The following is a 13642-nucleotide window of genomic DNA, read 5'->3' as shown; positions in this document are numbered from 1 at the left end:
ATAAAATAAGACTAACCCATAAGCTGTATAGAAACATAATATTGTTGTAAGAACCAGAGAAACTAGGGAAAGCTTTTAAAGAGAAGTTGAGTTGGGTTGATACCAAAAAAAAGAACAAAAAACCCAGCTGAGAGAAAGGAGGTATACCCTTAGTACAGTTTTCAAAAGCGGGAACATTTGGAATGGGCAAAGGGGAGCAATAAATGGTCACATGTACTTAGTTTGTGTTATTATTATCAAACACCCCAGTAGAACAAATTAGCCTCATGACATAATTAGTCAAAAAGTGCCAAAAAATCAAATTATATTTTTAAATTACAAATAAATGTCTAAAACTTAATCATATTTTAAATACATTACTAACTCCAATATAATCAATGTCCAAGTCATGATAACGCTTGGCACCCACAATCCAGGTTACGACATAATAGGCAGTCAGCTGAAGATTGACATAAGGCCAGTTGAAACCTTTTCCCAGCCATCCAGGGAATGACCATGGCAACCCTATAGAGAGAAGGGAAGAGGCAAAGAAAGAGGAGGTATAATGGTGTTGGTACTACTGAAAATAAAACAAAAAAAAAATTTTTAAAGCATTCAACTAGCTAAAAAACAATACATACCTGACTAAAGGAAAGATTACATACCATACAAAAACTATTGAAATCCTTCCAATCTACAGACCTTATAATTTCTTATTGATCCCTAGAGTCAGGTCCCATAATTTCAAATGTTCTTTCCAGGAAAAACAAAAATAACAAAGACAAACATCTCTCTCAAAGACACTTACCAGTAGAAAGAAATGTACCATATGTTTTAACTTAACATCTCCACTCACTGTTGGAATGTTCAATATTCAATTTCTGTTCTTTGAGGTCAAACCAAAGAATTCTAAAAGGCTTATGCCAAACTACTCCTTTGAATTATGTATAACACAAATTTATCATTCACTAGCACATCTTCTTACAATTTAAGGGTCCTTAAAATATTAATTAGGTAATCTAATTTAGCAAAACTAGTTTGTTCTTATGTCACTATAAATGACAATGACTCAATAGAGAAATATACCCTTGTTAAGTGATACACATCAAATGAGTTCATACTCTTCCAATAACCCTGATAATACTTAAGTTAAAAAAGGAGAAAAGTAGAAAAGTACTTATTAAAATCCTAAATCTAAATTGTTACTAATATATTAAAATAAGCTCAACAGTTACGTTCCTCAGCAATAAATATATTACCAAACTAGTTCACCACTGAAAAAAATGAAAATTAAAATGACAAAATGCATATTTTCTAAACTCAGGAGGAACACCTACGTGTATCACATAAGAAACGTGACACTGGAGTAATGGAATTCTTGAAGACAGTGAAATGCTAAATGCAATCTGAAGGCCCACAATGTATGTCTTTGTTAGGACATGGTTTAGCATGCCATATTTTCTACATTTAAATGAGGTCTGACCTTGGAAGCAGTCCAGTGAATATGTGCTGATTCAATGATGTTTTTACTGCTCACAACATTTCTGGAATCTCTTACAAAAGCCCATTTATAAAGAACATACTTACTCCTAATTTCTTTTAACTTAGAAAATATTAATTTAATCCTTTAATTTGATTGTTGAGAAAATTATTTTTTAAATAACTTGAAATCAGGTCTTTAAAACGAATCATTAATTTCATTTAACTTCGTTTGAATTTATGCCTGTTGCAAAAAATCAAACTTATTTCAAATGATGAAAAAAATTCCACCACTCTGAATGTTTGAAATATTTCACAGGCTCTGTAGGCATTCTCACAGAACTGTGAAATGTATATATAGTCCCATTTAAGCAACTAGCCAATGATCCTTCCAATAGAACCTAACCGCCACAGATGTAGGAACTGGGGACTGGATTGGCTTCCTGAGTCCCTAGAACAGTGACCAGCATATTGTTTAAGTTCAAAAACTAACAAACAAACAAAAACACTTTTGTATGTACCTTTTATAAAAATGGGGTTTACTACTATATATAGTATACAATTTTGTAACTAGTTAGGTGTACTACTGCATGTAATATACAGTTTTATTAATAGAATTACCCTTTTACAAATACTGATGACAGATTTTGTGAAGGAAAGTAGTTTAGCATCACAGAAACAAAAAATTAGGTGCTAAAACTGACTGCCATTTACTGTCTATGACCTTAGGTCAGTGCCATAACCTTCTGAAGCCTCTACTGCTTCTTCCTGTAAAATGGAAAGAGACATGCCTTACTCCACAGGTATCATAAGGATTCAATATAATATACAAGGGCACAGAAAGGATCACCCCTGGCACATGCTTTGCTGCTGGCAGAATAGTGATAGTATTAATGATATTATGAGTACTTCGGTATTAACAGAGATTCCACCAACATGACTCAGAATTTAAAAATTAAAGGAAAAGACACTGAAGAAGCACTGCAAACTTCATTTCTTACCAATGAGTGTAATATTAGGATTCCTCTTCTTAGCTTCCTTCATTAACCACCACTCATATCCCCGGAAATAATTCTCATCTAGTGCATAGTGCATGTGGGAGGGCTCAGTGCCATCTGAATAGAGAAGAGCAAAAATGGAAGAAAATGATCCATGAATGGTACTTCCTAGGACCATCTCACACTCCCCACACCCCATCAACACACTTCACAAAAGCAGTATTCCAGTTCTAATCCTGAAGCTGGGCAAATTATAATCTTATACAACTTAAGGATGGATGATAAAAGTATATTATTTCATCCTTTTTCATTATCTTAAGCATTTAAAAGTCTTAATAAAACCATGACCTTCTATTATAAGCAGTACTGAGAGAAATGTTATCACCTCATATAACTAAAAATTCCCAGTATTCGTTCTTCTGGGCTTTTGATCTCTCTGTGGTTTTCAAATCCCCATGTCCTCTCTCTGTGGTTTTCAAATTCCATGTCCTCTCTCTGCAGTTTTCAAATCCCCATGTCCAACCTGTAGTTCTCATTATCTCAACTTACAGCTTATCAACTCTGGATGTGAATCCCTGGGCTCCTGAGCCCTGTTCTTAGACCCCACGCCTTTAGCCTATAATATGTCTTAATACAGTAAGAGTTTTGAGGAAAAAAAGAATGAGTATACATATCCACTCTAAAAATAACAAAATTCTACACTAACATCTGCAGTTAACAGAGGTTACATTATCATAGCCCTGAGGTAGGTAACTGCTATCAAAGTCCACATATATTCCCACAGTTCACAAACATGCTAAGTAGAGCCTTCCAAGAGGCCCTTGCCCATTTCTTCTTAAAGGTAAACATCAGAATTCACAAGAACTGCCTGTTTATGTATCTCTACCTCTAATTTAGCTTTAGCAAGTGAAATCAGCCTATCATTATCAATTCTGCCTAAAAGCTTTTAAGAGTAAAATGTAACAGCTTGGGGAAAGTTTCTGTTATGGAGGTTTCTTTTGTTTTTGCTTTGCACTTTTTCTTTTAACATAAACACTAATACCACCACACTGACATATCTGTTTAACAAAGAATTACTTCCAAATCACTAGCAGGAATACAAGTATGCAGAAGATACTCTAGAGTTCAATATAATGGAATCTGACCTATAAATAATAAGCTATATCTAATAACAGAATTTTTTTTCCTTCTTCCTGGAAACAAAAGACCTATAAACTGCTAATTGATAACATGGACTACCCAAAGCCAATCAAAATAGTTAAAATGAAGACTGGAGATTTAGTGATTAAAGACAGTTTTGTTTTTAAAAGAAAAAAAAAGCTGTATCTCTGAAACACTGGCTATATATATATGTTTACCACATAATAACATTTTATATATTCTATAGAAAATTAAAATATTTCTAACTTATCAATAGAATTCAAAACTGTCCCTACACTCTGTCTTGTGTATATAGGTTTTAGAAAACTGTGGATTTGTTTTCTACAGATTACTTCAACTAAATAAGCAATTTAAAGTCTGAATACTGTTTTTGACAGAAGTCATATTCTATATAATATCTTAAAATAATTACAGTTAAAAAATAAAGAACAATCTAATAAGCGACAATCAATCTCAAAAGCGTTTGTGTTGTTTACACATATTCTGAAATCATAGTCTATATGGTGAGGTATAGATTAAAATGTTGATAGGGGAAATCCTATCTCCCAAATTCTCCTACCTGTTGTCTGCCCATCACCACCTATTTCCACTTTTAGAATATGCAAAGAGGCACCAAAATTCGGCTGTGAAAAGAAGTGACAGTATTAACATAGTGCTGTATTCTACAAAGCTTCAAGACAATTACTAATCACTGCCTTTGATTTTACAGATGCAAAAACAAAAGCAAAACTTCATACAGCAATTTATTCTCAAAGTAATGTGCCACTTTTTTCAAAAACTAGAATTGTGAAGTTAATAAATTCAATGGTGAAATTTACCACACAGTTTCTAAAATATCACAGGTACCATGAAATAATTATTTTTTCATTACCTTAAAGAGATAATCCAATATTTGAGAACGATAGGGCTCTGGGTAATTAACCAGAAGTCGGGAGGTTGCCTAAAAAAAAAAGTTTTTAAAAGTATGACTAAAAGAAATCCAATCATGACTGCTTGTCTACAGTGTTCATGCACACCACCTGGTATACACATAGCCTCAGGCAAGGTCAGGGTGTGGAAAAGCACCTCACAAGTTGTTTGTCTGCCCTTTCTGTGTCAATCAGTGGGCGAGCAGGGCTGCTATTTGTCTGACAGCTAAAAGGTTCTCTTCTGCTTGGATAAGGGTAAACTGGGAGGTAAGCTTGCTAACCTCATGATCACAAACTTACCTTGAAACTTAGGTTTTCTATCTTAAAACCACTTGGCAACGATATCTCAGGACTAAGATGAGAGGGATGAATCTTAGGTAATTTTTCCCCTTAACATCTTCCAGAAAACATTCCAAGCAGCAATGCTGAAAGAAAACACTGCTTTCCCCATCTCATAAACTCTGCCTGTTACTAGTAAGAATAACCAGCAATAATGACCAGGCCGTACTAAGAAAACCTAACACAGGACTGGCCTCAAAATGCATGGAAAGATGATGGTGGACAGTGCAAGGACCAATACTGGATCATGCCTGGACCACAACATACAACGGTTTGAAAAAAGTAATCACAAAACCAGTAACTGACCCATAATCTATCCTTTGGGAGACAATATAAGCAAAAAATAATAATAATAAAAGAGGCAGGTGTTCGTCATGAAACAGTAGCACGTCCTCAGGCTTGTAAACCAGACAGCCCTAGGTTCAAACTGCTGACACTCTGCCAGGTGTATGCATGATGACTGGGACAAAATACTTCACTTTTATGGGGTTCAACTTTCTATTTTATATTCTCATATATGCTACCACTGACATTCTGGTGGAGCCCATATCTACTCTCTCATACCCAAAATATCCCCAGTCCATACCAGTGAGACCAAGACCCATGGAGCTGCTCTCTAGCCACTCTTCCCATCCACCTCAATATACCCCAAACCAAATATAGCACTTTTGCATGTATCCGCTCCTTTTCCTGAATTTGCTAAGTAATGAATACTTGCCAAATTTGAGCCACCTGTTGTCCAAACTTCCCATGCACCCTCAGTCACTAAGATACCCTTAACAGCTCCCAAATCCTTCCTCTACTCTTCAACCCACTGACTTAACCTAGGCCCTCCTCACTTAAGAGAGCAGTGTAAGTGGTCTCAGGGCATCCCCTCTGCCTCACCCTGTATTCTATCTTACATGCTACTTACCAGAGTAACCTTCCCAAGACACAAATGTAATCACGAAATTCTTCTGTACAAACATCCTAAGACCTTCCCTTCCCCAAAAGTTTTCAGGATAAAGTTCAAATTGCTCTATTTTGCACCCTAATTCCTTAATTATTTGGTTCCTAAACCTCATACTTTACCCCTATCACCCTCACACCTTCCATCTAGCTGTAACAAACAACTTTTTCTGTTCTTATACCTGGAATGCACCCCACATCCTCTCATGGGCAACTCCAATTCATCTTTCAGCTTAAATTCCACCTCTTCAAGGAAAGATGTCTTCTGACGCTACCCACTGATCTGATGTGTCTTCTTGGGGCTCCTTTGGCACCAGGTTCATATCTCTATCACCACACTTCAACCCTGCATTCTTATCACTACTTTACTTTTCAGACTCACCTCTTAGTTCCTTAAAGACATAGACTGTTTCTTATTCAAGTTCAAATCCTCATTTATTGTTATTCATTAAAGACATTAAGTATTTCATGGGTTCTGTTGCAATGGTACAAGCAACATAACACAGGAGACTCTGAGTCAAATGGAGCTTGTGTTCTGATTTCATCATTTATAAGCTATGTAATCATAGGCAAATTATTGTAAAGTGGGTTATCTTACTCATTCAGCTGTTTCAAGACTAAAATTAGTCTATGTAAAGGACTTGGCACATTACCTGGCACATAATAAGTTCTCAATAAAGTCAAGTGTTATATATACAGTTTTTTAAAAGATACATATTTCTCAAAGAGCTTACAACCTAGCAGGGGTTGTATTAAAATAGGCATTCTTTAAATGAACACAGTATGGGCACACTAACATATCCTTGACCCTAGGTAAACAATGCTTCCCGTCCTACAGTACACCATTAAAACTGTGTGTTTTTCTGTCTGGGGTTTATTTTGCCCTCTATGCACTCCCACGTTTAACAGATAAAGTATCAGCTTTAGTCAAACACATCCATCACGCTATTGCAAACCTACAGCCACACCTAACACAACAGCGTAAGTCAAAGGCAATATAACCAAATATCAAAATGTATCATCAAGCAGTAACAAATCATGGGATTGCTAACCACACTGCCTGAATGAGGCCTGGAACAGTTTACAGGCCCAGGAAAAAGCCCTGGTAACACTTCCTCATTCAGTGGTCTTGAAATAACTTCCTCCTCCCAAAAGTGGTTATTAACCAAAATTAGTCACCTGCGAGACATCATCCTAAGTACTTCAGGTCCATCCTCACAATGCTCCTGCCATGCAAGTATAACTGTATCCCCAAAAAAAGATAGTGAGGCAGAGAGGAGTTATAATAAATAACCCACCAAGGTCATACAGTGAAGTGGCAGAACCCAGATAAACTCTTGGAAATCTTCTCTTTAGTCTATATTCTTAACTACTCATTGTACCATACTGATTTCCCTCTCTGACATGAAGATTAAATGACAGCATTCTAAACACTTACTGCCACAAACTGGGATAGAGACCAAGGGCTCCACAAAGAAGTTTAAAACGGTATCTAAATATAAGGTTGCAATAATTTTCATTATTTAGTGAGTTCCTATGAGGAATAAAGCTGAATACACAGGGATACTAATAACTGCTGTATATTCTATCAGATTCGATTGGACTTTCCTACTCTGAATTACAAAATGATTCTTCTCATTTTAAACTGGGCTTAATAAGCCTAATGGAAACAAAGACTTCCATTTTTCGATGAGCTTTTACGCTAGATTTAGTACCACAAGGAAAGCTATCAAAAAGATGGGGCCTCATTTTATGAAATATTGGCTGTTTCAGGTTTAGACCAAAAACATAAAAAGGAGATAGCAGTAGCAAAGAATAAATATATTAGCTCATTAGCCTACAGATTTCCCCTGAAATACCCATCAGCACTGCTGGAGAGATTGCAAATTAGGGAATAAAAGCATTAAAAATCAAGAAGGATCAACTAAGGGAAAAAAAACTTCCCCTACTAGAAGGTCGTGTCATGCGGTCGGACTACAGGCCAGGTCGTCATGCATGCAGTAAGCATTCAAACTTGTTCTGAGTTGAATGGAAGGATGCAAGCTCCATCTAACTCAACCCGAAATATACAAGAATTCAACCTTAACATTTTCAAAAAAAAAAAAAAAAAGAAAGAAAAAAAAAAAAAAGCTCTAGATGTAATTTAGGGTACAAAACAAAAAACAAAAACTTTCTCACCCAAAGGTCTGCCACCATAAAGCCCAGCGGCCTAGAGGGAGTACCGGGTAGTTTCAGGCCACTTATCTTCCTAAAGAGACCTCGAGGCACCAGTCCGACCTCCAAACAAAATCCTGTTCGGGCTACCCTCTCCGGAAGAGCCCATCCTTACCCTGTCCTGGCAATTGCCCGGGACTTAACGACTCCACCACCACCAACTCCCCCAAAAGGAAGAGACACAGCCAAAGCATCCCCCCGGGGCGTCCGCTTTCGCACACGGACGCTCCCGCACTCCCTGGCCCTTTCTGGAGCCGCGCTCGTTGACCGCCATCTATCTCCTCGACGAACTAGCCTGGGCCCCATTGCCGGGGACGAGGGTTCCAGTCCCGGCTTCTTCACTACCTAGACCTGTCACCTTACTCTCTGGACCCTCAGATCCTCATTTCTTCAAATCTAACCGCCTTTCTGGTTCAAGTTAAACGAAAACGCACCCGGACCAGCCCGCAGCGGGCCGGCCCCAACAACCTGCTGACTGAAAGCCTACAGAACGTGCCCGAAGCGGGAGCGCGTCGAAACGCAGGGAAACGCCGCGGGGGCTTGTGGGGCGGGCCCCAGGGGCGGGCTCTCGGCGCCCTCCCGCGGGACACTGCGGCCCGCCGCTCACCCCGCCGCCGCTGACCCCGCCGATACCGTCGAACTCCCGGCCCAGCCCGTCGGAGTCGTCGAGCACGTACGCGCCGCCGGGCGCCAGCAGCGCGCACAGCAGCAGCGGTACCGCGGCGCGGCCCGCCGAGCCCGCGGCGGCCGTCATGGCTTTCACTCGGCGTTGCTGGGAAGCCGGGAGCAGCATCTCAGCCATTGTGTCGGTCACATGACTCCGGCGCCCGGGGAGGCGGGACCCGTCGGCGCCACGGTGGAGATGGGCAGGAGGCTGCTGACGCTGACGCCGCCATTTTGAGTGCGGGCGCCCGCGCCGCGTTGCGGAAAGTAGAAGCGTGCTTTTTCTTAGGGCTTGCGTGTGTGTGGTCAACCACCGGACTTCACATGTACTTACTTGCGGCTTCTCTTCCGGCGTCACCGGCTGCAGCACTTTAACGCAAGGAGGGTGGATGTCCAAGGTCCACCACGGGAAGAGGGCGATGAGTGGCCCTGCTGTGGCTCTTCCCCAGCATCTCAGGGAGTATCCACCTCGTGCGAGGACCAGGCCTGGACCCCAAGTCCCAGTTCCGCTGTCGTCTTTGTGGAATCAGTTTGCTTTTGGAGCCTGAGTTTTCTGTTATGTAAGATGAGGCGAGAAGAGCAGCAGAGTGAGGGACTGAGATAAAAGTCAGTAAGCACTCAGTACATTGAATGCATTCCACATGTGGCAAATGTGAGCTGAGAAGGTTCTCCATTCTGGTAACTGCCCTGGCATATTCAAGGCTATTAGCTTTGAAGGAGTTAAGAATATACCGCTTCAAAGTATGCTGCTGTGCCATATTGACTATTTTAAATTAAAGGCACTTAAAAAAAAAACAAAAACAAAAACAAAAAAACAGCAGGTGCAAAATCACTCTGATTGGCTGTGTCTTAAAAGCAGGAGATGAAATTCCCATGTGAAAGATGTCTTCCCTATAAAATAACATTATTACCTTCAAGGACGGAAAGTTGAAGTCGAGGGAAATCTATCCAAACAAAAGTGTGTTAATCTATATATTAGTCGTTTCTCTACCCAATTAATTACTCTAAGCCCCTTCACTTTATCATGTTTCATAACTTAACTATTTTTTGTCCATTTCAGTGTATATGCTTTTAACTGCTGCTTTTGGTCTTTTTTTTTTTTTTTTTTTTTTTTTTTTTTTTTTTTTAGTGAGCCTTCCCCCCAACCCCCATACCATGTAAAATAAATTTGTGTGCTTCTCTCCTGTCAATCTATTAATACCTTAAATCAATTTAGTACTAAGGCCCTGCTGGGACCCTACATAGATGAAGGTGAAATTTTGCCTCCCCTACAATTTTATAAGCTATCTTCCACGGTCAGTTGAACTCACTCCAGACAGATAACTCTAAATTGGTAGGAAAGTTATGAATCGCCCTGGAATTTCTGCCACATTCAACACTGTCCTGAGATTTCCGATTTCCTTGTTATTGAAGTAAATTAAAGAGACTCTAAAGAGCTGCAAAGAAAGATTTTCTAATCCCAAAATTTCTCTTAGCAGAAGTATGGAACTGGTTATCATTGTCTACACAAGCCCCTGAGATGTCACAATGGCAGGAAAAAGACCCAGAGACTTAGGACGTGTGGGAACTTGTCTGCAGAACCCTATTTGGAATCTGATTATTTTGCCCCTTAACCACAAACCTAAATCTAAGTTTCCAGAACTCAATTATACTTGAAGGTCAAATCTCTGGGCAATCCCATAAATATGCATATCAGGTCCTCTGATATCCCTGGGTTCTTAATGTACATTAGCTGTGTTTGTTCTTTCTCTCTTTTTACTCTCCACCTATCCTGGTTTACCAAGGACAGTCACAACTTATGTCTATTGTCCAAACATAATTATTGATAATGCTCCTTTCACCCTCCCTAGTTTTCTGGCTTGGATGAGTTAAATAGTCCCCTGTGTATGAACCACTTATTTTCCTTGGTTTCTTCTCTCCCCAGTATAACACGAATCTAAACTCTGTCTTCCCACTGCCACCAGTTTATGATGCAAGCCAGTAATTTTCCAGTTCTGTGGATTTACCTTTACAGAATTCACTCTGATGCATTTGTTCTAACACAATATTTTAAGCATGAGCTGGAGCATCTGTGGATATAAGCCATGGTAACCATTCCATCAAGTGAATGTTAAGTTTCTCTCACCAGATCTTAACAAGCACATAAGACCCATGTAACACCTTCACTAGGTAGAAAATACCAAGGTGAAAACAGAGGAAACTACCATACACATAAAATTAGGAAGTTGCGTGATGATATATGAATACCCAACATACATCCTCCAGTAGCACATCATTGTGAAATGGGTCAATGGTCTCGTCTGAGATATTATCCAAGCTTGTGTTCTCACAACCAAGAGAATTAAGGAGTGTGGACACCAGAGTGAAGTTGAAGGGAAAGTTTGCTATGTAAAAGAAGAAAGCTTTCTTCAGTGGAGAGGGGTCCCAGATGGGTTGCCAGTTTTACAGTTGAATCCAAAAGTTTTTATAAGAAACTCCTCTCATCTCTGTAGCTGTTTGTGTAACTTATCTATAAAGCTGTCTATGTAACTCCCCTTATCTGTGCAGCTGCTGGTATGTCTTGGGTAAGCACAAAGTTCAACTTCTCTTTTTTGTGTGACTGCGGGTCTGTTCTTTCCACCCGCTTACAAGCTCTCATGGAACCTACCGTGTATGTGCCTGAAAAGTGCAAGAAACTTTTCCCTGGGAGCCCACTAATCACACAAAGACCAAAAGGCTTCTATGCTGGACCTTATTTTCTTAACAGTGCAGCTGTGGCCAGAGTTTTACCCAGGCCACTCTGTTTATGCCTGTATCTTGATTTTTTCAGGCTGTCTTTCTGTTTAAAATAATTTACCAAAGACCAGCTTTAGCTCTCCGCCCAACTAAGTTTTCCCTTTTCCCCTCCCTGAGTTGCACCTTATACTTGGAATGCATGCCACAAATATTTGAGCAATGTGTGAAATCTACAAAAGAGGAAACAAACTCTAAAGGAAAAGGTAATCTAACTCCCAAGAAGTCCCAGTAGTTCCTATTCATTCAGTTATCAAAAAAATTGCTTACCAGAAAAAGATTTTAATTTCTAGTCCATATTCATGAGACCATTAGGCAAGAATGTTTCTAATAAGAGGCCGATGCAAGCTGACAGAGAACCTTGAAGTGCTGTGCACAACACTCAAATGTGCTCAAGATGTAGATAAAAATGGCAGTTACCAGACAAGTGATCATATGCTTAGCTTCCCTTGTGTCTGTGAATCAGGGTCAGTGAGATAAGATGGTAAGAGAGAAGGAAGGTCCCAATTTTCAGATTTTAAATGAGTTTAAAAAGTAATGACAGTGTTTCTCTCTTTTTAATCTGAAACACTTACAGAATTTGCATGTCATCCTTACTCAGGGGCCACAGTAATCTCTGTAACATACCGATGTTCGATATATATGTGCTGCCAAAGGAAACACGATGGTTTTTCTCTTAAACCACAGGTGTTTCTAGGTATCACAACTACACTTCAGCCACCCCAAATCTCTCCTTTTTTAAATTAAATGTGATCAAAATCAAATGGTCTCTTGAGAAGGATCAGAGATATTTTAATGAAAATTTATTGATAAACTCTAATAGCAGTCTGGATTGTTTTCTTTTGTCCTTCCCCCCAACCCCTAAGACTATCATAAAAGAGTATGATAGTATTATGTTGTCTCACTTCAGGAGAAGTCTTTACTTTAGAAATCAGTCCACCTCCCCTTCTGTCTACCATTGATGAGCATTTAGGTTGGTTCCATGTTTTTGCTATTAGGCTGTCAGTAATTCCAGGGCAGAGGCCAAGTTTATTTCTTCTTTGTACTTCTTAAGCACAGTGCCCAAACCATGCTAAATACTCAATAAATATTAGTTGAATTGAACTTAAAAAAAAATCACTGAATGGTGAAGAATTATTTACAAAGGGAGTTGGAAACATATCTTAAAGTAAGAGTCCCTGGGACATGAGAGTGTACAGTACTTTCTCTTCATGAACTGTCCTGTAACATCTGCTATTTTTTATAACTATTATTTTAAGTTCAGGGGTGCATGTGCAGGTTTGTTACACAGGTAAATTGCATGTCATGGGGGTTAGTGCACAGATTATTTCATCACCCAGGTAATAAGCAATAGGTAGTTTTTTAATCCTCCACCACTTCCCACCTCCCACCCTCTACCCTCAAGTCAGCCCCAGTGCCTGTTGTTTCGTTCTTTGTGTTTATATGTACTTGATGTTTAGCTCCCACTTACAAGTGAGAATATGCAGCATTTGGCTTTCTGTTCCTGTGTTAGTCTTCTTAGGGTAATGGCCTCCAGCTCCATTCATGTTGCTGCAAAGGACATGAGCTCATTCTTTTTTTATAGCTGTTTTAGTATTGCATGGTATGTATGTAACACATTTTCTTTATCCATTGATGGACTGTTGATGGACATTTAGGTTGATTCCATGTCTTTGCTATTGCAAATAGTACTGAAATGACCATAACTTGCATATGTCTTTACGGGAGAATGACTTATATTCCTTTTGGTATATATCCAGCATCTGTTATTTGTCTGGTCTTTCAACTTTGAACATGTTTCTTGATTGCAGCTGTTCGGTAACTTCTCCCTAAAATATGTTATAGGGCTCTATTAATACAAGACTTTATAAAACAAAATGAAAATAATTCAGAGGACAGAATCCACCTAATGAAACAAATTATAAATTGCTCAATGAACATTTTTCTTAAGTATAACTACAAATAAAAACATCCATAGTAAATATGTAGCGTACTAGTTACAATATTAACTCTGAAGCCCCAGGTTTTCTGGCTTCAAATCTTTCTCCTATCACTTAGTAGCAGTGTAATTTTGGTTAAGTTATATAACTTCCTTGGGCTTCGTTTTACCCATCCATAAAATAGAGATAATGATGGCAATATATTAATGTGAACATTGGACAAGCTAATATTCACATAGCA

The 13642-nt window shown here is 39.0% G+C and overlaps 1 protein-coding gene across 7 annotated transcripts in view; it reads right to left on the bottom strand.

Annotated features, from left to right (window-relative positions):
- GALC (galactosylceramidase) overlaps positions 1–8854 on the bottom strand; it is a 56740-nt gene extending 47886 nt beyond the window's left edge. Inside the window, exons 1-5 of one of the 7 annotated variants that reach the window (XM_039468892.2) lie at positions 8634–8854; positions 4489–4557; positions 4177–4240; positions 2460–2573; positions 365–504 (exon numbers count right to left, since the gene is read on the bottom strand). In XM_039468892.2, coding sequence (XP_039324826.1) covers positions 365–504; positions 2460–2573; positions 4177–4240; positions 4489–4557; positions 8634–8828 — 582 coding nt within the window. In that variant the 5' untranslated portion in view covers positions 8829–8854. Of the gene's footprint in view, positions 1–364; positions 505–2459; positions 2574–4176; positions 4241–4488; positions 4558–5994; positions 8557–8633 lie in introns of those variants that run through there. The other 6 variants (XM_074392873.1, XM_039468893.2, XM_074392871.1 and 3 more) reach the window with 6 other exon arrangements.
- Between the last annotated feature and the right edge of the window lie 4788 nt (positions 8855–13642).

The sequence above is a fragment of the Saimiri boliviensis genome, chromosome 2 (genome assembly GCF_048565385.1).
Source record: "Saimiri boliviensis isolate mSaiBol1 chromosome 2, mSaiBol1.pri, whole genome shotgun sequence".
NCBI classification, from domain to species: domain Eukaryota; kingdom Metazoa; phylum Chordata; class Mammalia; order Primates; family Cebidae; genus Saimiri; species Saimiri boliviensis.
This window is presented reverse-complemented; position numbering and strand designations above follow the sequence as displayed.